This window comes from Protopterus annectens, chromosome 16.part0 (assembly GCF_019279795.1).
Source record: "Protopterus annectens isolate FY-2018-M chromosome 16.part0, PAN1.0, whole genome shotgun sequence".
Lineage (NCBI taxonomy): Eukaryota > Metazoa > Chordata > Ceratodontiformes > Protopteridae > Protopterus > Protopterus annectens.
The window spans coordinates 675,006,974-675,033,048 of NC_056750.1; the positions used below are offsets into that span (position 1 = coordinate 675,006,974).

General features: G+C 43.8%; 1 protein-coding gene across 1 annotated transcript in view; it reads left to right on the plus strand.

Moving 5' to 3' along the window:
* The window catches only part of EHMT1 (euchromatic histone lysine methyltransferase 1), a 1,716,251-nt gene that overhangs the window by 1,418,021 nt on the left and 272,155 nt on the right, over window positions 1–26,075 (plus strand). The window contains exon 25 of the mRNA XM_044058169.1: window positions 11,143–11,220. Coding sequence (XP_043914104.1) covers window positions 11,143–11,220 — 78 coding nt within the window. The remainder of the gene's footprint in view (window positions 1–11,142; window positions 11,221–26,075) is intronic.

The following is a 26,075-nucleotide window of genomic DNA, read 5'->3' on the forward strand; positions in this document are numbered from 1 at the left end:
ACAGGTTCCATCCAACTCTGCTTCTTCCACACCTTCTCAGAAAAAGCCTTTTCAGGCCAAACCCGGTAGTGTAACTACCATCTCCCAGATCCATCTTACCCCCCTTCTCCTCACCACTCTTTCCCTCCCAGCTTGGAAACAGATAACCCAGGACTCTTGGGTCCTTTCGGTCATATGTCAAGGTATGGGAAAGCTCTCCTTCCTTCAGGGGCATCCCACAACCTCCACAAGACCAATTGGAGTTCTTCCCACTAGTCCCCTCCTCTCCTCTCTCTTTTTTCTCTGGGCACTATCCAGGAGGGTACCACCCTCTCAAAGGAGAAAAGGATTTTACTGCGGAATGTTTGTGGTCCCAAGAAAGGATGGCCCTTGGAGGCCCATTCTGGACCTCTCCATTTAAACACGTTTCTGAAAGTGCCCACCTTTCGCATGCTGACGCTACCTACTCTTCTACCTCTTATCCTTTCCCAGGCCTTCATGGTGTCATTGGGCATAAAGAATGCTTATCACATCCTCATTTATCATTGGTTCAGGAGATTTCTTCACTTTTTTCTGTTGCTTCCTCTTATTTTTAGTCATGTGCTTTGCATTTTGGTCTATCTACGGCACCAAGGATGTTCATAAAACGTTTAGCCCCTGTCATAGCCTACTGCAGGCTACAGAGCATACAGATATTTCCATATTTAGATGACCTGCTTCTCCAGGCTTCTTCTGCAGAAACCCTTTTTGGACAATCTTTCCTGCACAATGTCCCTTCTGAAAGGGCTAGGATTTACCATCAACCTTCAGAAGTCTTCCCTGATCCGTTCCCAAGATCATGTCTTTCTGAGGTGCAGGATTCTAGCAAGCAGAATGATAGCTTGTTTATCCTCAGAAAAGAAAGAGAGGCTGTCCCTTACCTTATTTCCAGGGCCTACTTCCTCTTCAATCTCTGACTGCCAGGGAGTTCCTGCGCCTTGGATTAATGGCCTCACCTATTTCAATGCTTCCTTTTGCCAGGCTGTATATCAGGTAATTTCAGTGGTTCCTGAAATCAGTTTGGAAGCAACAGTGTCGCCCTCTGGAATTTGTTGTTCCCCTCCTACCCTGTCTGAAGGAGTTGGAGTAGTGAATTGTCCAGATCTTCAGAAATCCAGGCCTACACCTTCAACCTCTTCCACCCACCCAGGATCTGTACACAGATGTGTCGGACACAGACTGGGGTGCAACTCTGGAACACTGGAAGGTCAGGGACTTGTGGTCCCCACCTCAAGCAAAGGAGGACATCAACATAAAAGAAATGAGAGCTTTGATCTTTGCCCTCAAAATCTTCAAGTCCAGGATTTCACTCTGGGTTGTAAGGTGGTTCACCGACAATACCACAGTCCTCTGGTACATCAACAAGCAAGGGGGGACAGAGTCCTATATCCTCTGCAGACTGGCATTGTACGTCTGGGAACTAGCCCAGCAGAATTAGGTTTGTCTTCAGGCAATTTACATTCCCTTAGCTCAGAATGTGTTGGCAGACACTCTAAGCAGGTCCATGACTCAATCCCATGAGTGGATGTTAAACAGTGATGTGTTTCTGGATCTGGTCCATCGGTGAGGTTTTCCTCAGATAGATCTTTTTGCCTCCCCCATGAACAGACAGCTTTGCAAGTATTATGTCAGGATACCACATCCTGAGGCATGGAAGGTGGATGCACTATCATTTCCATGAAGGGGATGTTTCTGTATGAATCCCCCCTTCCCACCTATCCAGAAGGTCCTGCTGAAAATTCAGTGGGAACAGCCAGAAATCTTGCGAGTGATCCCCTTTTGGTCAAGACAGCATTGGTTCCCCCTCCTCCTACATTTAGCCAAGGGGAATCACCACAAGTTACCCCACAGGATGGACCTACTCACACAGGACAAGGGAACTCTAGTACATCCACAGATGACCTTAAACTTGACACAGTGGGATGATAAGGCTTTAATCCCCTTCAGACACCTTTATTCTGAGGACGTACTACAAGTTCTGCTGGAGGCCAGAAAACCCACTACTAGGAAATCCTGTGCCTCCAAATGGAAGAGGTTTTCCATCTGGTGTCACAAAACAAAAACACAACCACTGTCAGCAGAGGTCCAACTGGTTTTGTCTTTCCTGTACAAATTAATGGAGTGGCTTGTCTTATTCTTCAGTCAAGACACATCATTCTGCATCTCTGCATGTCTGCCAATGTCCGTCCTTTAGCTTCCCAGCTGGAAGTCAAGTTTTTCCTAAAAGGTATCCTTCATATTAGACCACCAAGGAAATCCGTGTCGCCTCCTTGGGATCTCAGTTTTGTCCTGGAGAAACTTTCCGTAGCCCCCTTTGAACCAGCAGTGTCATTTTCCCTGCAATATTGTACATGGAAAACAGTTGTTCTTGTGGCTGTTAGCTCTGCCAGAAGGTTCTCTGAGCTGAAGACCCTTATGGCCTCCTCTCCCTTCACAGTGTTTCATAGGGACAAGGTTTCTCTTTGCTCTAACCCATCCTTTATGCCCAAGGTGGTTAATGAGTTAACCCTGAATCAGGGTGTCAATCTCCCTACCTTTTTTCCCTCCCACCAATCCTCCAGTGAGAGGATTCTTCACGCTTTGGACATACATAGGCAACTCCAGTACTATTTGAGCAAAACTAAGCTTATCCATAAGTCCGAGAGATTGTTTTTCCTATCACCCAAGGGCCCTGGGACAACCTGTTTCCAAACAAGATATTTCTTCCTGGATTTCTAAAACAATCCGTCTCTGTTAGTCAGGCAATGGAAAGGATCTTTCCTCACATGTAAGGGCACATTCCACGAGGGCAGTGTCCTCCTCTGAGGCCTTCTTTAAAGGATTGGACACAGCCTCTATCTTGGAGGCAGCTACCTGGTCTTCTGTTAATACTTTCACCAAGCACTATAAACTGTATGCTATTTTTGGGTCCATGGAGGGGTTTGTCAGAGCTTTTCTCCATGGCTTTGTGGAAAATGTTTCTGCTTCTCCTCCCAGTTCCTCATCTGCATGAGCTTTGGCATCCTCCCTCATGTTATGAATACTACAGCATATGAATAGAAGGACATAGAATAGTTGTGTAAAATCTTACCATAATCATAGATGTCCTCCTCTTCTACATGCTACAGTATGCCCCCCCTTCCTCCTGATTCTTGCCTGGTCCATGGTTACATGCTCTCTCACCTTATCAGGGTGGTGTTTTGCGGCTTTCATTTTTCAGGTAGGTACATGCTGACATACGCTTTGTACCCGATATATGCTAACTGATGTGCAATGTCGCACGTACCTTACAGTAGCATTTAGACTTTGGTATACTGTCCGGACGTACGAGTCATCCGGAAGTGGATCCCTCATGTTGTGAATACTGCAGCATATAGAAGAGGAGGACATATATTGTTATGGTAAGATTTTACACAACCATACTTTCCAATCCTACTACAGTAGGTATTCCTTTATACTTTACCACTACAAGAGGCCTTTAGCGGTCATGGCAAGGGAATGTGATGTTACAAGATAGTACAGAGGAATCAGGTAAGCTTGTAAAAGAAAATACAGCAGAAAATATTCAAACACTGAAAGTGAAGTTAAACAGAAAACCAAACCAGGTTAATAGGTTACCAAAATCAAGGAAAATGCAACAGGAAGAAGAGGGAAAAAAAGAAAAATAAGTCCCTCAGGGGAAAACTCAATACTGGGGGATAATTTAAAAAGTCAAGCAGTTTTATCTTTTTGTGTCTGTTATGCTGGTTATTGCATTAATGCCCTTTGACTTACCCTGGGGTACATGACTTGTTTTATATTCATGTTAGAATGCATTCATTAGTTTCTCATGGGTAATTCACTGGTACAGGTTCCTTTAAATGTAAAATCATTGCAAAAGGCGAAACACGGCAGAGGTAAAAACAAAAATAGCTTTAATAGAGTTAGTGCTTTCACACCGAATATTGGTGCTTTTTCAGACCATCATATACAAACTACAAAGAGTTAAAATACCACAAATTATTCAAATCAGTTAGCTCATCAACATAAATTAAAACAGCCAATCAGAACTAGTAAAAAAGGGTGTGTACTGTGACGTAGTATACAAAGAAAGCTCTACACCAATATATATATATATATATATATATATATATATATATATATATATAAAGAGGCAGCAGCTCAAAATATAAAAGTACAGCTAAAATTAACATTCAGAGTAAAGAATCACTCCTAAGTGAAATACCACTATCGTAGTGACCATGCTTTTAAATACAGTTTAAGTGATACCATCTCATTTAATCCAGGAGACTTGGCAGCATTCAGTATCACAGTCCATTTAACCTGATGTTGCTCTGCAGTATTTCTGAAGTCTCCCATATGTAAACATATATTTCAGACATTCAATAACCTTATAAGTAAATGCATGGGTATCACCTAACTGATGTAAGCATGCTTAGCCAAGACACTTCTTCAACGTCATTCTTGCTTATAGCAGCCAACTGCTGTCTTGCTCACCCAAGGAGCAATTGGTTTTACTGATGTAAAATGAGCAACATTGGACACGTAAAGGTAAGTAAATAACATTATAAGTAGAGAATGTAGCAGTAATGTTAAATCTAAAATTTTTATTCATGGAGGGATGTCTACAACTATTACTAGTATTCAGGGCATTGCAAATATTGCATGTCCTACACGGAATCGTACATCTAGCCTCCAGTAAGATGCGCCCTTTGCTGTCATTGTAGCATGGATGGCCTCTCTAGATTTTTACTATTTCTAAAAATGAAATAACGTATTCTTATCCACTATAGTCTATACCTGCTCATCAGACGTGGGTATAAACCAATTCTCTGATTTATTTCATTTTAGAAATAGTAAAAATCTAATAGTTTTAAACATTCCTGCATGAATAAATAATCTGATGTTGTTAATCTTCTTTCCATTCATCACTGATGGGTTCGATTTCGAGCCCTCTGAACCAAGTTGGCCTGTTACCAAGCTCGTGCCAGCCAAAAACTCTCAAGGTAAGCTTCTACCCAGAATGCCCTTCTCCGTAAAGCCGTATTTCAGCCGACCTCTCAGCTAAGTGAAAACTTTTTAAATTTTTTTTGTGTGGAAAACTCGTATGTATTTCTTCCTTTAGTGTTAGTCTTTCTAGTGTTATTTTACAGTTAGATCTTGATCCTTTCTTCCTTGCTCTACCCGTTGGTAAACTTTCAAGTACCATTGTTGATACGGCCTTCTCTCCTTACCCTTGTGGTATTCCTTCAGTACCATAGCTGGTGTTTCTATTTTCTCTCCTAACCTGTTAGTGTTTTTTTAGTAGGACATTTCTGTTTTTATATATATCTATATGACTGTGTGGTTTTTGAACTGTTTGATTTGCTAGAACAGACTTGTTACGTTTTTGTCTTTAAAGTGTTAGCCTGTTGTGTCTGTCAAGATGTCTGATAAGAAAGGTACTTCAGGGTTTAAGCATGGTACTTCGTGTAATGGCAAGTTACCTAATAGTGATTCTCACAGTGATTGTATATATTGTTTGGAGGTGCCCCATCTTTCGGTGCAACCTCCCTGTGGCATTTGCCAGAGTTTGTCAACGCACTCTGAATGAGCGCAAGAATAAACTGATACTGAAAGGGTTACTTTAGTCTCCCTTTTCAGAGGCCATTTCTGCGATGGAAGTCTCATCCCCTACTACAAAAGACAAAAAGAGGGTCCCACTCGGTTCCCTCCTCACCCTCGGGTGATCAGGGTGAGCCCGTGAAATCAAAAGTCCCCAAGTTGTCCTCCGAACATAAATCTGTCTCTATGGCTCCGAGCACTTCGAAACGTATAATATCGGCACCAGCTTCGATCCTGCCTCTGGCACTGACGATAGACCTCACTACGCCTACTACAACTTTGGCACCTGTGGCCACTATGGCTCAGGGCATGCCTTTGATGCCTTAGTCTGTTATGATATTGGAACCTACCACTTCGGCTCCAGGCGCCCCTTTGGCACCAAGCATTTTTCCTATCAAAGTGGACTTGACCCCATTAATCCCGGTCTCGAAACGTGAGATATCGGTACCGGAAAACCTTGCACCATGGACCCAGTACTCTTCATTCCATAGATCAGTTCCTGGGCCATATGTATAGCCAGTTCACTGATCAACCTAACTCCCCATCCGGAGTATCCACTAGATCCACCAGAAGCCTGTTAGAACTCTCTGTGGTGCGTGTTGTGGACCAGCTGTTGGCAGCCAGGGTGATACCCACACCTTCTAAGATCCATCCACCTGCAGGACTTAGTTGGTTTCTCCACGGACTCCTCCTTACACTCTATTGACCATTCCAGTTCTGAAGCTTTCTGCTCTGACGTCCTTCTTGGAACCCACCACCTCGGCACCTGTCGTGAACCTCACTCAGGTTCCGGGTTTGCCCCTTTGGTCCGCGGTTCCTGGGGAACTGGTCCTTCCTCAATCTCTGGATTGGAGGGCATGCTCCTCGGCTTGGGGCACGGTTCAATGTGTGTCTTTGGTTCCATCTTTGGTGCCGATAGTCTCGTCTGCACCGATCCTGCTTGAGGCTCCATCCGCAGTGTTGGGTTCGTTGGAACAGGGTGTAACCCCGGTCCCGAGGTTCTTTCTCTGTTCCGGGCTCCCATCCCTCTTAGGGCGAACCTGCTTTCTGCATGATGGAGAGAGCTCTCACTTCTAGAAGCATTCTCTTGATGTCGGAACCCCAGTTTTTATCCCCTGAGCTACAGCTGCCACAGACCACCTCTCCGGGGCACTGGGCAGGGGAAGCCACAGGACACCCCTGTTCAGGGTACCCGCTCTTTCGAGTCCTCGGAGACCCCCACTGAGGAGCCCTCTCGAAAGAGAACATGCAAGAGGAAGCACATGGACTCGCCCGAGGAAGCTTTAACAAGACACTGATTAAGATGATGGTGAAGGGTCCCCATGGTCACCTCCTATCCTGGAAATGCTGAAACAGAGGTGACTGGAAGCCCTCCAACCCTTCATCTGAGGAGTCCGTATTCCTGCAGGCTTTCTGCGCCCGGCCATCTACCTCTTGGGGTGACCCTGCCTGTCGACGAGCTCATCCAGCTCATTGTGCAGCTCACTTGGAAGAACCCTGATTCCATTGAGGCGATCCCTCGGAGACCTGCCAAAATTTTTTCCCCTCCATCAGTCCAGAGGGTTGCCAGTCGACGCTATGGTGGTGGCGATGGCCATGTAAAAGGACTTGGCTGAGGAGAGTCCTGCTGTCCACCCACCCAACAGAGAGTCCTGAGCAGTGGACAGACTTGGGAAGTGAAGTTTTGCATCAGCGACCTTGGCCATACAGTCTCTGAGCTGTTTGGCACATTTTATGAGGCTCCAGAGGGACTTGATCTCTGAACTCTTTGGGACACTCGCAGGACAGGTGTCTAACGAGGTAAGGGGTAAAGTTGCCTCGCAGGTCGCAACCTTGGAATTGATTTCCAACTCATCCATGAGGTTGCTATCACATGCAACAGAAGGGGCAGCTAGAGCAGCGGTTTCAGGTATTGTCATGAGGCTTCATGCCTGGATGCGCATTTGTGACCTCACCGATCCCTTCAGGTCTTCCTTTTTGAATGCTCCCGTAGACGCATAGCCCCTTTTTGGCTCCAAGGTGAAAGACACACTAGCCAGGTGCGAGCAAGATGGCAAGACCCTGTCAGCCGTAGGCCTGCGGTTTTCCAATCCACAACGTTCCTTCTCCAGGAATCAGAGGAGTGGGAAAATATGGCAACTCTCTGGGTCCTTTCTGTGCCCCACGTGATGTTACTCCCAGGGGCAGAGGGGGTAACAATTCCGGAAGATGCCTCTACAGAGGCAGAGGGGGGTCCTTGTAACCAAGGCTCCAGGGACGACTCCTCTGGACAGCCTTACCAGCACTCCTGAGGAACAGCCCAATTGCTTACCTTTGGAAGCAGTTGGGGGTCATTTCTCTCTGCACCAAGCTGCCTGGCAATCTTTTACCACCGATCGTTTGGTGCAGAGTATATTCACCAGCGGTTACACCATCCCCCTTTCTTGTCAACCAGAGCTTCCAAAAAAGCTTCCCGACTTTCCACCCAGTCAAAGAGAAGAAGCAGCTTCAGAGATAATAAAGATGTCTCAAAAAAGAGTCGTCCAACCAGTCCCACCAGACCAAGATTCTTTTTGGTGCCAAAAATGACGGGACTCAACCCCGAGGTGGCAGCAGAAATCTTCAGCCACTGGGGCCAGCCTTGCTGCGATCTTTTCGCCTCCCCAACGAACAAGTGCAGCAGCTATTTCACCCTGTTTCCCCCAGAGGGGGAGTCCTCGAGGGACACGCTGATCCACGATTGGCCCACGGGACTTTACGCTTATCCTCCCATCCCACTGATTCCACAATTCCTAAAGAAAGCTCTTCAGTTGAGATGCAAGGTGATCCTCATAGCCCCCTTCATCCCTCAACAAGTTTGCTTCCCCTTCCTTAGGCCTCACCTAGTATGCCCACCGTGGATTCTGGACCCTCTTCCTCATTTGATTACTCACCCTCAAGGGTTGAGTCATCTGAATCTGTCCAGTCTCAAGCTAACAGCTTGATTTCTCTACTTCCATTACTTGCCAGGCAAGCTAATCTCACCTCACCAGTTTGGAACATCATTCTGGCCTCTCATAAACCATCCACCAGAAGACTATATCAGGATAAATGGAAAAGGTTCTCCACCTGGTCAAAGGATAACATGCTAGACCCATATTCTGCTCCAGTGACTGCAGTGCTGCAATACCTTTGATGATGGAGCTTCTACCTCTACCATACGAGTACACTTGGCGATTTCTAATTTCCACAATGGTCTTGATGGCACCCCTCTCATGTGTCTATGTAAAGCTTTTCTCAAGGGAGCTTCTCATGTCAGGCCTCTAGGCAGCCTTTAGAACCATGGAACCTGACTTTAGTCATTCACTCCTTGACTGAATCCCCTTGAACCCGCAGTGAAGTGCAACCTAAGGTTCTTGTCCTGGAAATCCTTGATTTTGGTAGCCATCACGTCAGCCAGGCAAGTTTCGGAGTTACAGGCATTGTGTATCAAAAGGCCTTATCTGGTCTTCCATAAAGACAGCGTCACTCCGAACAAACCCATCCTTCCTTCCCAAAGTTGTTTCTGATTTTTTCATTAACCAGACCATTGACTTACCAGTGTTCTTCCCAAATTTTTCAATAAAGGAGAATACTGGCTACATTTCTTAGATGTGCACAGGCAGCTGAGATTCTACCTAGACAGGACTAAACCTATGTGCAAATCTGATCAGCTTTTCATTTCCTTTTCTGGGCCTAGAATGGGAAGTTCTGTTTCCAAGGTTACATTATTGAAATGGCCAAGGGACTGCATACGTTTTATCTATTCCCTCACAAAAGAACCTATGCCTAAGATTAAAGCCCATTCCACAAGATCTGTGGCAACATCTATAGCTTTCCATTCCAGAGCTTCCATGGATGACATTTGCTTTGCAGACACTTGGGCTAAACCTCATACATTTATCATTTATTACAAATTGGATTTGGTCTCCAGAGGGAGAGCTGCCTTCGACTCAATGGCACCCATGGACCTCAAAGTAGCTTGGCATTCTGTCCCATCAGTAATGAATGGAAAGAAGATTAACGTCATCAGATAAAGAAGTTGCGTCTTACCATAATGTTCCATCTGTGTTGTTGTTCTTTCATTTATTCATCACATCCCACCCTCTGTCCACCACCAAAGGCTCCTGGGGGATGCTTTGGGTCCAAGTGGTGTCCTAAGGTATTTGTGCAGGAGTGGCCTCAGCTTTACTTCTCTATTTTCAGCAAACTCAGTCTGAGGTAACAGGGAGAAGGGCATCCTGGGTAGAAGCTTAGCTCGAGAGTTTTTGGCTGGCACGAGTTTAGTAATAGGCCGACTCGGTTCCTAGGGCTCAGAACCAAACCCATCAATGATTAAAGAAGGTCAACAATACAGATGGAACGTTATGATAAGACATAACTTCTTGTTTTTAGATATGTTATGTTAGTGGTATTTCATTTAGCAGTGATTCTTTACTTTGAATGTTAGTATTAGGTGTATTTTTATATTTTGAGCTGTTGCCTATATAGATAGATAGATAGATATATATATATATATATATATATATATATATATATATATATATACACATATTGGTGTAGAGCTTTCTTTGTATACTACGTCACACTGTTTCTGATTTGGCTGTTATTTTTATTCTGTTTTAATTGATTTGAATTATTTCTGCTGTTTAATTTCTTTGTAGTTTGTATATGATGGTCTGAAGAAGCACCAATATTAGATGCGAAAGCGCTAACCCTATTAAGATATTTTTGTTTTTACCTCTGATGTTTCATTCTTTGCACTGTTTTTACATTTATGGTTCGTTTTGTGCTTAAGGAAGTTCATTTGCTGTGGCACTTTTATTTTGTCACTTCTGTTTTGCACTTTTATTACTTTTTACAGTTTCCTTTAACAGGTAGTGTTCTGTCTTGGACATATGTGCAGGTGCACTTGGCCCACCTCCCACACCTTTTCCCAAATATTGCATTCTCTGTACACCTTCCAAAGACTGTGGCTATCTCAGGAGACTGATGAATAAGGAACAGTGTCATATTTCTAAGCTTGCCCCACTTTAAATGTTGCTATTCGGTGTTGTCAACACCCTGATGATTGAGACTTGACGATGGACTCATTACATATAAATCTTATTGCAAGGTATTCAAGAGCTTTTCATACAGGACATTTAGTATCTTTTTTTTTTTTACTATATCATCTTAGACCAATTTTTTCTTTAAAGGTTAAAGTTCCTAATATGCTCTGGTGAGTAGAAAATCTCTGTCCTTCCTTTCTTTGGGTTTGTGAAGAATGGAAGAAAGCTTCACTTACCCAATTTATTGAGTATTCCTTTAATTTTGCTGATGAATGGTAGTGTGATTGAAGAAAAAAAGTGAACCCAGGAACATTCCCTGCAGAAAGGAAGACATTGAGCGGGACACCTTAATCACTGGTAAGGTTTCAAAGACCCAGAGTTAAGGTAGGGCCCTGTAAAACTAGATTTACGTGTGTCTAGCTTCAGATATAATATAACTGTACACTTGTTGAGCAACTGAATTATTTAAGTACAGTTTTCTTTTCTTTTTTAGTACTGTGTCTGCACTGATGACTGCTCTTCCAGCAACTGCATGTGTGGTCAACTGAGTTTGCGCTGCTGGTATGATAAGGTAAACACTTCTGCATTTTTTTTTTGTAAGTCATATTGTATATGGTTTATAGTTTGCATTTTTGTGATGGATTACTTGATGAAATTAAAAACTGTAAATTGCTGAACCTTAAATGTTAAATTAATCCTACATATTAAGTAAAGCATAATTCCTGTCGGTGCGTTGTCTGAAGTGTACAGTGGGTGTTTTATGTAAAAAGGCTACCTACCATCTGTGTTGCAGCACAAGCTGTTTTAACCCTCTTTACTACTGGCAATTGTTCATGAACTTGAACCATTTTACTGACCATTTCTGGCAGATTTTGTCCCCTAAATAACTTTGCATCTGTCTTTAAAATGGTTTAACATGTTCTCATAAAAAATTCAGAGAATATTGGCCTAGAGCTGATAAGATGCCATTATTGGCCTAGCCTAAAAGGCAAAAAAAAGTACCTGCATCCTGAGTTTTATGGGGAAATTATCTTTTAAGTACACAATACATAAAAGATAGTCATGTAAGGATGCAATGTATTTTTAGGTCTAAAGCCACAACAGCATTTTATATATGTATGTAGGTTTTTGTTTGTCACTTGAAAGAGAACTGATCTTAAGTTTTTTTTTTTTTATTTCATATGGACATTCTTGCCTGAATTTGGCCTTGCCACAAAATGTCTGTAGTGATTTAGATTATTCTTAGAACATTTTCAGATCATGACCTCTAGACGGTCAATTCCATGAAACACATTCACTTAATAACAAGTGTAAAATAGGCAATTTAATCTCTGAGGTGTTTGTGGGAGCAAATGAAATGTTTGTATTCCTGCAATTTAAATGACATATTACTTTTTATTGGAAGTTTGTTTTGATTTCATAAGAACACATGCTTAGAAGTCATATGTTGATTTTGTCAGCTTTAAAGTGTAATATTTGTTGCGAAATGACTAGCACAAAAAAGGCATCTAGGTGGCTTTATAGAAACACTAGTAAAATCCAGCAGTGCAAAACAATACCACATTTCTAAATGCGTCATGATTGTCCACTGCAAAATATATGAAGCCAGTTGATTTTGGGTATGAAGAACCAAACACAAATCTATCCATTTATTCATGCTTCACTGTATAGGACTTTGGCTTGAAGAAGCCATAAGGCCAGTGGGTAAAAAATGTGTGCGCAAATGAATTTTCTTTTAACTTCTGATGTAATGACAGTCCAGAAAAGAAACTCTGGATGTGTGCTAGCTTCCCACACTGAGCGGGTCTTGTACCCGTTGCTAATGGAAGTGAAGTATAATGCAGCATGGCAAACTTTGGTAACTCAAATGACCGTAGAACCCAGCATTTATTACTTGTATGTAAAATGCCATACTCCTCTGTCCCCTTCATGAGTTAACTTTCATGAAAAGATAATAGGGTACTGAAGCACAAACGAAACCGAATGTTACCATTCTGACCTTAAGGATTTCAGTGCGTCTTCATTTTTTAATTTGACTGAAGCACATTGCCACTGTCATTACATAGAGTTAAGGTAAAGTCAAGATTTCTGTCTCAAAAAATTGGTTTGTGTTGTGAAATATAGGCTTCTTATTCCAATGTAGTGCCACTTCAGAAGAAACATATTTTGGGCAAGTGATGTGTTCTTCCCCTCCACACAAGTTTTTTGCTTACCTTTTATGGAAACCAAATGAAATGCAACATGTCAAAATGTGTTCGAGAATTGCCTTTGAAACCCTCCACGTGTGTGTGTGTGTGTATGAAGGGCTGTATGTCAGTCCCACCTTTTAGACTTAAGAAAACCATTCGTAGGTTGGTACTAGGCTATCGGCCTTAGGGGCTTATACAAGCCTAGCCATAACAATTCCCTGGCTATTTCTTACCATAATATTTACTTCCCTGGTCCTCCTGTCTAGCAGGGTGACTGACGTGATCCCAGGGGTGAATTTCCTATCTCCCATCCAATTGTCATGGTTCCTTTTGAAGAGGGCCAAAGAGGTGCTCTGCTTGACATGTATGGGCAGTCTATTCCAGATTCTGGGGAGTCTGTGGGTCAGGAACCTATCCCTCCAGCATGTTTGGTTCATTGTGATGACAAGGTTTAGATCCCTGGAGTGTGTGGTTCTGAGGGATTGGGATTTCTTTAAGTGTAGCATGTCCAACAGCTCTGGGTTTGACATGGCCTTGTATGTTCATAGGTAGGTACTAGGCTATCGGCCCAAGGGCCTAAGTAAGCCTAGCCAACAAAATTCCCTGGCTTACGCCACCCAAGAATGTTAAGCAGAGATCGCCTCTGAGTAGACTATATGCGACAGAGTATAGCTGAAGTTTGTTTAGACAGTCAGCATAGGGCATCTGCTTTAGGCCTGTGATTCTTTTAATGAGGTATTTCTGTGGCTTTGCCAGTTGTTGCAGATGTCTTGAGAGGTACATACCAAACAGGGCATTGTATTCTATAATGGGTCTAATGAGGGATGAGTACAGTGGGACAATGACCTCCTTTTTTCTGGATGAAAAGCCCTTAGTGATGAGGTGTGCCACATAGAAGGATTGTTGTGGCGATGTGGTTATCGAAGGTGAGACCACTGTCCACCTGTGTCCCTAAGTCTCTCATCACACTTTCGGTGTTTAGTGTATTGTCACCTATGTGTTAATTCATGGGTACATGTTTTTTCCCCAAAGGAGATAACTATACATTACTTGGCATTAAGCTTGAGCCCATGGCTCTGGCACCAAGCATCTGTTTCTGTAAGGCCCTTTTGTAGAATGTCCACATCATTTGGGGATTCAATAATGGCTCCCAGTTTGCAGTCATCTGCGAACGTTGTTAGCCAGAGTCCCTTAGCATTGGCCTGTACTTCAGAGAAGTAGATGCCAAACAAGAGCGGTCCCAGGACTGAACCCTGAGGTGCTCCACTTGTCATTTGTCTGGAGCTGGATTTGGAGTCTGTTACTTTTACAGTGTGGGTTCTGTCAGTAAGCCAGTTGGCAACCCATCGAGTGATGTAGGGATTAATGCCCAGCTTAGTAAGTTTATCTATGATTTCAGACTGGGGGAATTGTGTCGAAGGCCTTGGCGAAGTCCAGATAGGCTGTGTGGACCGCCTTACCCTAGTCCACAGCTCTGGAGACTAATTCTAAGAAGTCAGTCAAGTTCAGCCCTTCACATACCCAAACTGGGTGGGGTCCAGTGTTTGAAGGTTGCCAATGTCTTTGTTTATAAGTTCAGTGATAATACATTCCATGGCCTTGCAGATCAGGCTCATCAGACTGATGGGGGCGGTAGATGTTCACCGTGTTACATTGCTGCAGTCATTGCACTTGGGTTATCCTGCCGTCAGGCGGTCCTGCAGTAGGCCAGAGTTCCAAAGTCTTGGTCCGGCGTCGGTTGCTGCCGCTTCTTCCCTGATATCAGTGCGCCAGGGTTATATAAGATGCATCCGACGCCATTTTCCCCAGTCTTTCTTGCCGTGCGGTGCCCGAAGCAGAAGCTGTTCGCAAGTGCCGGTCGGCCGACTCCTGAGATTTTCGAAGTCGAATTTCAGATCGGAAGTCTTCAGTAAAGCTAAGTACCCCGTTGGGGAAACTTTTTTCTTGCCTCAGACCGATGTCAGAAAAAGTTAATAATTGTATTTCTTGTGGGAAGCAAATACCTCATAAGGACTTCCACTCTTACTGTATTCCATGCCTAGGCCCTGATCACGACATCACTAGTTGTCGGTTTTGTGCTAGATTTAACAAACGCACTATAAAAAGACGTTTTGATTTTGATTTGCACTAGTTTGGCCGAAGGTTCGATTATACTATGCCATCGGAACAACCGACGACCTCAGTACCGAAAAAACGCAAAGACAAGGATAAAGACAGGCATCCGAGGTCCAAACCAATGACGAAACCTCTTCTAGGCCAGTCGCCAGTTCGCCGGTTTTCAGTTAGGCGCTTTCGCAGCCCCTGACACCCGCTACCTCAGAGCCACAGGCCGCTTCCGACTCCCACGTGGAGACAACTAGGCCTCTGGAAACTCAACGTATTGGGCCTACGGAAACTAATCCCTCAGATGGGTCCGGAGCCGCTGAGCACATCGGCTTCTGAGGGTGTTTTCAGACCTTCACAACTTGCCATTAAAACAACAGCCAAGACAAAGGTACCATTAAAGACAAAGAAGCAAGTACAGCATTCTCCTGGACAGTCTTCCATGCCTAAGAAACAGATGCTTAAAATGGCCGAAGACCTCATTACTCTAATCAGGGGTTCCCATCCCCCTCCTGAGAAAATGCCTAGGCAGGATACAGACTGATTCCTCTCATCAGGTTTCCATTTCCTCTGATTCCTCTTCAGACCAGGGATACTCTCTACCCCCCTATGAGGACTCTGATGCTGAAGAATCTATCCCTTCAGCCTCTCCTCCTGAGGATTATTCTTTTGGGGAAACTTTACATACCATGAGGGAGCATTTCCATTGGGAAAGTCAGGATTACTCAGAATCCAAGAAAAGGCTCAGGGATTTCCTTTTATTGCCTCAGCACAGGCCCCTGGCTATTCCGCCTGTGCTAGATATTGTGGATGATGTGTTCTCTGAATCCAGCTTATCTCCTGATTCTTTGCCCCCTGCTCCAGCCAAGCCAGATAGGTATTATAGAGTCCCTGACTCTCACAAGTTTCTTTATAAGAACCCTTCTGCTGATCCAGAAACTATTTCCCAGGGTCCAAAAGGGGTTAAAGCGTCCATTGCAAAAAATCCAGTACCCTCTGACAGAGATTCCAGAGCTTTGGATAGATGGGGGAAGAAGTTTACACTAATGCAACTTTAGCAATGAGGGCTTTAAATTGCCAGTTTCACATGCTTAAGCACCAACAATATTTAATGGCTCAGTTAAAACAGAAAATGCTTGCAAGCTCAGAAGCTCCTGATTGTAAAGAGATGCAGGATTTATTGCATGCAGTTGAACAGGTGGGAAAACATACTCTGCAATGTAGTTTTGATTCTTTAAAGGCCTCTTGTAGAGCCGCAGTTACAGGTTCTGTGATTCGAAGACATGCTTGGTTAAAAAAACGAGTTTACCTGATCATGTTAAGGCAAAGTTATTGGATGCTCCTTTACAGCATGATACCTTGTTTGGTGTTAAGGCAGAAGAGGTGTTAAAGAAAATGGAGGATAAAGCTAAATCTATACAAACAGTCAAAGATTTCTTACAGGTACAGCAACCTCGGTTTAGCAGAAATTGGCCAACAAAGAATTGGTCCTTTCCAGTGTCAGACAGGCCACAGAGAGGCAGATACAGATGCCCAAGAGGCAGATCTCAACCCCAAGGCTCAAACAGACAATGACAGTGGGGCACCTCAACCCCAAAAGGAGGTGAGGACAAGTCTCAACCTTACAGGAAACAGTCACAATGACTTTCCCCTTCGTACGCCAAGCACGTCCCTTTTGGAAGCCCCCTTAGGGGGAAATCTAGCACTTTTTTCTCAAAACTGGCAGACAATCACCCAAGACAAATGGGTACTGAATATTGTGACTCAAGGTTACAGGTTCCACTTTCATACTTTACCAAGGCTATAAAGAATGCCAGACCTGCCACAAAATCAATGAGCAGAGGCACAAAAACAAATTTCAGCCCTCATGGACATGAGAGCTATTCAAAAAGTACCACAACAGGAACAAGGACTAGGATTTTACTCAAGACTGTTCCTGGTCCCCAGAAAGGACAAGGCCTGGAGGCCCATACTAGACCTTTCAATTCTGAATGCTTACCTGGAGGTTCCGAAATTCAAAATGTTGACATTGCAACAGCGTCTACCCATGCTGGGCAAGAAGGCTTGGCTTGTTACTCTGGACCTCAAAGAGGCATACCTGTATGTCCCTATCAGACAAAATTGCAGAAGATACCTCAGATTCAAAGCTGGTACAATGCACTACCAATTCTCTGCGCTGCCCTTTGGCTTATCTACTGCGCCCAGGGTCTTCACAAAGTGCCTGGTACCAGTAATTGCATTTTGCAGACAAAAAGGAATTCAAATATATCCATACCTAGATGACTGCCTCATTCAAGCAGAAACAAAGGACATTCTTCTACAGCATCTGGCGTTTGTAAAAAGGTTGCTAATTTCTCTAGGGTACACAGTAAACGAAAAGAAGTCAAAACTAGTGCCTTCGCAACAGATTATATTCCTGGGTGCCAGCTTAAATACAATGGCCCAGATGGCTTACCTCACGGCCAGACAAACAAGTTCAACTAACTCAGTATTTTCAATTACTGGCAAAACAGTCCCATCTCCCTGCAAGAAAGATTCTGCAGGCCCTGGGATTCATGGCATCCTACATACTACTAATAACATATGCCAGACTGCATATGAGGAAATTACAGTGGTACCTAAAAAGTGTTTGGACTCAACACTCTCACAGTTTAGAAGCAGTAATACCAATGATTCCCTGCCTACAACAGGAGTTTCGATGGTGGGCACAGGCATGTCACCTAAACAAGGCTCAGCCTTTTACCCAACCCACAGCCAGGCAAACTCTAACAACAGATGCCTCGGATTACGCCTGGGGAGCACACATGGCAGGAAAATGCATTCAGAGCAAGTGGACCACTGACCAAATGCATCTTCACATCAATCAAAAAGAGATGTTAGCTGTTCAAAATGCCCTAACAGCTTTCAAGGACCTTCTTCATCCAGGACAATTATTACTAAAGACAGACAACACCACAGTAATGTGGTGCATAAACAATCAAGGGGGCACTCATTCTTATCCCCTATGCAGGCAAGCCATGACCTTGTGGAACACAGCTCTAACGTATCAAGTTCACCTGCAAGCACAATTCCTGCCAAGAAAGAAAAATACTCTGGCAGACTATCTAAGCAGAAATATCATGGACCCTCCCGAATGGAAATTGAATCCACAAATCTTCAGCATGGTAACGCAAAAATGGGGATGCCCAGACATAGATCTTTTTGCCTCCCCACTGAATTGCCAACTACAAAAATTCTGCACAAGGACTTATCACAAACAAGCATGGAAAGTGGATGCTCTTTTGTTCAGCTGGAAAAACCTAAAAGTTTATGCCTTCCCACCACTGCCTCTACTTTCAAAGGTACTCCTAAAAGCCAGACAAGAAAAACCACAGATGATCCTGATTGCTCCAGACTGGCCACGCCAGCACTGGTACCCTATCTTAAGGAACTTGGCTCAAGGCCCACCATGGATTTTGCCTCAAATTCCACACCTTCTGACTCAACAAAACAATCAGATCCTGCACGGTCAGCTCAAAACCCTAAACCTGGCTGCATGGCAGATACATTAGTCAAACAGGCAACCCCTCTGTCTCTAAAGCTGTTATGAATGTCATTTTGGAGGCCAGGAGGCCTAGCACCAGGAAAGCTTACTCAGAAAAATGGAAGAGATTCTGTGCCTGGAACCAGGCTCAAAGCCTTGACCCTCTTGTTCCTAACATTCCTCGGATTTTACAATACTTAACTGAGATGCTGGACAGAGGCCTATCCTTCTCATCAATTAAGATCCACGCCTCTGCCATTTCAGCACATTACAACACGGATCCTCCTTTATTCTCTCATCCCTTGCTAAAGCAGTACCTCAGAGGGGCTAAAAACATAAGACAGCCCCGGAGAGCGCCAACACCAACTAGAGACCTCAATTTCATTTTTGAAAAACTTACCCTACCATCTTTTGAGCCAGCCAATAAAGCTGATCTAAAATTTTTATCATGGAAAACAGCTCTTCCTGGCAGTAACTTCAGCACGAAGCGTCTCAGAGCTACAGGCATTAATGGCAGTGGAACCTTTTATAATTTTTCATCAGGACAGGGTTTCCTTACGGACAAACCCTATCTTTATGCCAAAGGTGATATCGGTGATATCTAGTGTGGCTCTTAACCAAACTATCCATTTGCCAACTTTTTATCCAAACCCCCAGAATAAAGGGGAAAAACTTCTGCATTCTTTGGACATACACAGGCAGCTACGCTTCTACTTGGACAAAACAAAAGCTTTCAGGAAAACTGAGCAACTGTTTGTAGCATATGCTGCAGGATCACAGGGCAAGGCTATCTCAAAGCAGACTATATCCAAATGGATAGGACACTGTATTCATTACTGCTACACACAGCATGGAAAATCAGTCCCAAATAACATTAGGCCACATTCCACCAGGGCAACAGCCACTTCAACAGCCTTTCTCAGAGGAGTACCTACCAAGGAAATTTTGGAGGCTGCAACTTGGAGTTCAGTGCACACCTTTACCAAGCATTACCACTTGCCTCTTTACTCTAAATCCAGAGCAGGATTTGCCACTGCAGTTCTGCAGGGCCTCATAGCCATTCCTAACTCTTTATAGACCAGCCACCCAACCTTAGTTTTGGGATTCTACCCAAGTGTAATGACTGCAGCAGTGTAACACGAACATAGTACAGTTTTGTACCTACCATAAATGTAGATGTTCGAGTGTTCACACTGCTGCAGTCCAGGTTACCCTCCCTCCATCCCCTCTGAACTAGCTGGACTTACCTATACCTTTCTATCCTATACAACCTTTGTGGTGTATTTGCTTGTAACAGAAGGTATTGTTTTTATTTTTATATGTATATCTTTTATTAGAAATATGTATTGCCTACCTCCTTGGGGGCACCTGACATCTGGAGCAAGAAAAACGGAAGAAAATGGCGTCGGATGCATGTTATATACCCCTGGCGCACTGACGTCAGGGAAGAAGTGACAGCAACTGACGCCGGACCAAGACTTTGGAACCCAAGTGTAATGACTGCAGCAGTGTGAACACTCGAACATCTACATTTATGGTAGATACAAAACTGTACTTTCCTAGGATCCAAGGTGGATCCCTCCTTGTGAAGTGGGATAACTGTAGCTGTGCCCCACTCAGTGGGCACGAAGCCTGAAGTGAGGCTATGATTAAACATGACACTTAGGTGAGGTGTCAGTTCATTTTGTAGTTCATGTAGTACACAGCCCAGGATGTCGTCTGGTCCCATGGATGTGTATTCTTAGCTTTGGAGAGTGCGTTTTTTACCTGTGCGCCCGTTATTACTGGAATTTGGCAATATTTCGATGTTGAGATGGGCCCTTTTGGCAATATCCTTGGGAAGAGTATATTTAATGCCATTCTGTTGTAGCTCAGAGCAGATGTGAGCATTGCCATTTAGATTCTTGACATAGCTGTAGAATGCCTTGTGGTTGTCTTTGGAATCTTTGGCAATTTTATTTTAGTAACTAGCTTTGGAGGATTTTATGAGGGAATCTCAGCTTCTTACTGAGGCTGGAAAGGGAATTTTTTGCATCCTGAGATTGTTTTCTTCTTTTCTGCAACAGTTTCTTCCTTTTGTTGTAAAGTTTGTTTGTGGCAGGGGGACCACCAGATTGGCTTCCTTTTTTTTGGAGGAGTGTGTCTTGGTTCTATTTGGGATGGCACGATTCATGTACAAGTGGATGTGCTTGTACAGTGACTTAGTGTAGGATTCAGCAGTTGAACTTTTGGTTCCCATCTGCATGGGTGTCATGAAGTTTGTCACTTATGACTTGAGTAGCATGAAGTTGGCAGTGGAGAAGTTTTTACGGAGGTTTCCTTACTGTGGGATGGGGGAGGGTTGTTGATGTCAAGGATGATTAGCTTATGGTCAGACCTGACCAACGAGGGAGTGACCATAGGTGTGGAGCATCGATTTCCCATGTTGGTAATGACCAGGTGTAGGATATTGGTGCCCCTGGTGGGACTATGCATTAGTTGATCCAGGGCATTGGAATTTATGAATTCCAAGAACCGTTGGGCAAAGGTGTTGATACACGAGTAGTTTTCCTAGTTAATGGCAGGGTAGTTGAAATCACCCAGTATTAAGGTGTTCGGTTGTAGCTTAATATTTTCCAGTATGTTTAGAAAGGTGTAGTGAGAATCTTAGGGCATGGTGGGGGATCTGTAGCAAGCTACAATTTGGATTGCAGTCTTACCTAGTGTTAGTTGCACCTGGAGAATTTCAGATGCATTGTGTTGGGCAACTAGCCTGGTGGTGTGAATATCCTTGGTGAATATGGACACTCCTCCACCTTTAGTGTTCCGGTCCTGGTTTGGTGGCCGAAGTGTGGTATGAGTTGGTATGAGATTAAGAAATGACAGCAGGATAAGCAGATACAAAATGCACCTCTGCTTTTGTGGATTTCATTGCAAGTTGCTACCAGAGTTAATCTGCCATGCATTGTCCTCCTCATGCAGTGGACTTGTTTGAGTCCAAATTTGAAGTCAGAAAAAAATGTTGCTTTCTCTAGTAAAATGAATAGGGTTTTTTCTTCTGATGTATTAACTCAGAAATATATTATGGGCATCATGTAGTCTAATCCTGAGTAGAGCTCAAATAGCCATTTCTAGTCGAAGCTGAGCATGATTAACATTATGCCAGACTGCCTGCTTCTGTCTAAGACATTGTTAGTTTGAGACGTCTTTATAAATCTTTCAGGGAACTGTCCTTGGAAGTGAGGGTACACAGTGCACGTGTTGCTACCACGCAGCTCATTACCTTCCTCACAGTACATTGAATTTTGTTCATGAAGGACATGCAGTGGCAAGACATTGTCCAGTGAAAAATTTAAATGAAAATCAAATATAATGCAGCATGCCAAACATTTGCTGTGAAACTGCTGTTCTTATGTCTGAGGCAGTACCGTAGTCCTGTTTGAGTGCATTCAGGATTTGTCCTTGGACACTTGAATGCAGTGTTCCTGTGGCTGCTGTTCTGCCATTGGGGATTTCAGTACATTGTGGTGCTGAATTTGACTGTACCATATTGTCTCCCTCAGCACAGAAAGTTTTGTCATATGACTGAATTGAAAAAGTTTCTTTGCTTCTTAAAAATAATATATATGCAGGCACATTTACATACATTGATACCTATATCATTTACTTCTGTAGTGGCAGCTCAATAAAAATTTGTTTTGGAAATGTGCTGCATTCCGTACTATTTGCAGGCATTTACCTACTCATTTCTATTGCTAATGCAGTATGGTGCAATATGTACCAATTTGATAGGTCTGTGAAACCCTGCATTTTGCTCCTATTGCAGTCTGTCTTTGAGTTCTTTGCAAAATTTTAGAAATTGTAGTAGAATATTATAAAGAATGCACCCAAGACGGTCTTTCTGTACTTCGGTACCACATTGCAGCTTTGTGATGAATTTGAATGTAGCACAGTTTCCAACATTACAAGGAGTATTGGTCACATCAGTATTTGAACTGGAAAAATTTGCTTGGTCCGATAAAATACATTTTTACCTTTAATTTAATGACAGTATGGTAAAGTTGCATTCTGGGCAAGAGCTGCATTCCGAAGAGTGAACAGAATGAATAGAATGGAGAATGCCTGATATACAGTGAAGTGCTTGTGAAGTCCTATGTTTGGAATTCTTAAGGTCATATGTGATTCCCTTTTAGAGCATTAAAGAGATTCATCGAACTAAAGAGGGACGCTCCTGCATAACTTGCCTAAGAATGCCTTGGGGGGGTTTTCATTGCATCTCAGTGCTGAATTTGATTGTAGTATACTTCCTTCCTCGTGCAAAGTTACCATTCACTAAACAACTTTTATGTCTGGAGAAGTGTATATGCTTTATTTCTGATGTAAGAGCAACCAGATAAAGACGCATTTTGGACATTGCTGCATTCGTCACCCTGAGAAGTGTAATAGTTGCCTGTAATGGAAATGAATAATCCAGCTTGGAAGCTTGGTACATTCTATATGTTGACCTTTGGGTACTGCTTTTGAACACAGGATTATACACAAAAGTTAGACATTTGCTAGTAATTTTTTCCAGCACAAACTAGACTTTCATTTATAAGTCCCAACGCCTGTGTGTTTTGTTGACGCCATACTGAAACCTCGTTTAAGAGGGCAGCTGCAGCAGATACTTTGTTCCCAGTAACTGACATGCTCAAAAAGTCTCTCTTGGCTTGAAGAACAGCACTTTTGGCAGACTGCCTAATATGTAAGTATTTAACTCTGAGGACAATTAAATGAAAACATTGCTAGCTATTAGGAAGGCTTCAGGAACAGGTTTCTGACCATTCATATCATGAACCTAACCTATCTCACACTTGGTGACTTTTTCTGTACCAAAGACAACTTTAACCAATTAGACCACTTGTATGTATTTAGTCAGACAGCTAATGCAAACAACTGAAGTGCTAAGCTGTTAATGAGCTGCTTCCTGTGGACAGAGGCACAAGGTTTGATTCCTTTCTCCTTCCACCTTTTTTTGCCTGCTGTGTGACTGAGCAAGTCACTTAACCAGACACTGCTTCCAGTTTGCCCCTGAAAAGGGACAGTTGATGATCTTCGTGTTTCACTGTTGCAGTCATCCCCTGTGGGTTATCCTTACTGTAGTAGCCCTCGGCCGGCCCGAATACCAGAGTCAGTGGTTTTGGGCGTCAGCTGTTGTCACCTGTAGCCTGACATCAGGTCGTCAGTACTATAAAGCAAGGCAGCCGACGTAATTACATCAGTCTTTCTTGCCATGGAGCCTGTAGCAGAAGCAGTTTGCACGAGTGCTGGTCGGTCGCTACCAGAAGTCGAACTTCAATAGAAAACGTCTAAAGCTAAGTACCCCGTTGGGGACCCTTTTTTCTTGCTCTAACCGATGTCCGAAAAAGTTAATAATTGTCTTGCCTGTGGAAAGCAGATCCCACACTGAGACTTTCATTCCTACTGCATCACTTGTTTAGGCCCAGACCACGACGTCCCTCGTTGCTGGTTCTGTGCCCTCTTTAATGCGAGAACCATTTGCCATAGAGCTCTTTGTAGACAGTTATTTTTGTATTCTGTCTTCGAATTCTGATATGGCATCCATCAGCCAACAGTCTGCTGATATTCCGAAAAAGTGTAAAGAGAAAGAGAGGCCACACAAGGCTAAGCCTTCTGACGACACTACCGCAAAGCAAGTCATCAGTTCTCCGGAATTCAGTGGGGCGCTTTCACAGCCCATGATGCCCGACTCGCTTTCTATGTAGACCTCTGCCGAGACCCTTTCAGAGTATGGTATGCCGCAGAAATCCACTTCATCTTCAGACCCTTTTGCTGTCTCTGCCTCAGTTGGGTCTGGAGCTGCGACGCAAGCACCAGCTTCAGAGGAGACCATTCGCACTATCGATTCTAGACAAAAACAACGTCTTATCTTCCGACTACCATTTCTCAGAGACCGGATTCTCTCAGGCCTCGAAGCCAGGCCACTCCTAGGAAATCTGCTCTAGGTAAACCTGACAGGTACTGCAGAGTACCGGATTCTCACAAATACCTATACAGGAACCCTGCTGCAGACCTTCAGATCATTACACAGGGACCCAAAGGAACTAAGACTAGTTCTGCCAAGAATCTTCCTTCTGATAAAGACTCCAGAGCTCTGGACAGATGGGGTAAGAAAGTATACACCTCTGCAACCTTAGCTATCAGAGCACTCAGTTGTCAGTTCCATATGTTAAAAGATCAACACCACCACCTTGGAACAAATAAAGCAGAAGATTGCTACCTCTCCTGATGGTGTCAACTCAAAAGAGGGGGCAGAATTACTTCACTCCTGCTGGTCAAGTGGCCAAGCACTCATTACAGTGTCGATATGACACCCTAGAAGCCACTAGCAGGGCAGCAGTGACGGGATCTGTTATTAGAAGATATGCATGGCTGAAGGAGCAGCCTCTCCCTGATCATGTCAAGTCTAAACTTATTGATGCACCCCTAGATAAGGGACGCCTGTTTGGAGAAAAAGCAGAACAGGTGCTTAAAAAGATGGAAGAGAAAGCAAAATCTATGCAAACGGTAAAAGACTTCTTTCAAATTCAACCACCCAGATTCAGCAGAAACTTCCCCTCTAAGCACTGGGCCTTCCCTGCACCCAGAAGACAGAGCCAAAGTAAGCTCCGCAGGGGCAGGACATCCAGGCCCCTATCCCAGGGCCAGCAAAGAAGCAAACAATGGACCACTTCCACCTCTAAGGCATGGAGTTCTAAGAGAAGCTTCTATGGAAAACCCTCACAATAACTCTCCCTCCCCACGCTGTCCTCCTTTCACTCATCTGAAACTAGGAGGAAGGCTCACCCTCTCTAACCAAGGACCACTGGGTGTTAAAAAAATAATTTCTCAGGGATACAGGTTCTCCTTAGGCAAACTCCCAGTTCGAAGAGGGTGCCCACACCTCCCCCCAAACCAGTGGGCAGAGGCATTAAAACAAGTAAAAACACTAATATCCCAGGGGGCAGTAGAACCTGTCCTTCCGGATCAAATGGGAAAATGTTTTTACTGCAGGCTATTCCTTCTTCCCAGAAAAGAGGGCACTTGGCGCCCCATCCTGGATCAATCCAAACTGAATACCTCCTTGGCAGTCCCCAGATTCAAAATGCTAACCTTGCAGTAGCTCCTGGCTATGCTCACACAAAATGCCTGGCTGGTGACAGTAGACCTAAAAGATGCCTACCTCCACATCCCCATCCAGGAATCGTACAGAAAAGTCCAGTGCTTTAGAGCAGGCTGTCAAAACTTTCAGTTATCTGCACTGCACTGCCCTTTGGCTTATGTACTGCTCCCAGAGTATTCCCCAAATGCTTGGCCCTGGTTATAGCATTCTGCAGGCAGAGAAATATACAGATTTACCCTTATCTGGATGACTGCCTCGCTCAGGCGAACAGCAAAGAAAAGTTGCCCCAGGATCTTCTCTTTGTCAAAACTCCTAACTTCCCTAGGGTTCACCATCAATGAGAAAAAATCAAAGCAAAACCCTACCAGGGAAATTGTTTTCCTGGGAGCTGTGCTAGACACACAAACCCTAATGGCGTTTCTATCCCCAGAAAAGCAGAGCTTCCTGCCTCTCTACTTCACTCAGCTGGC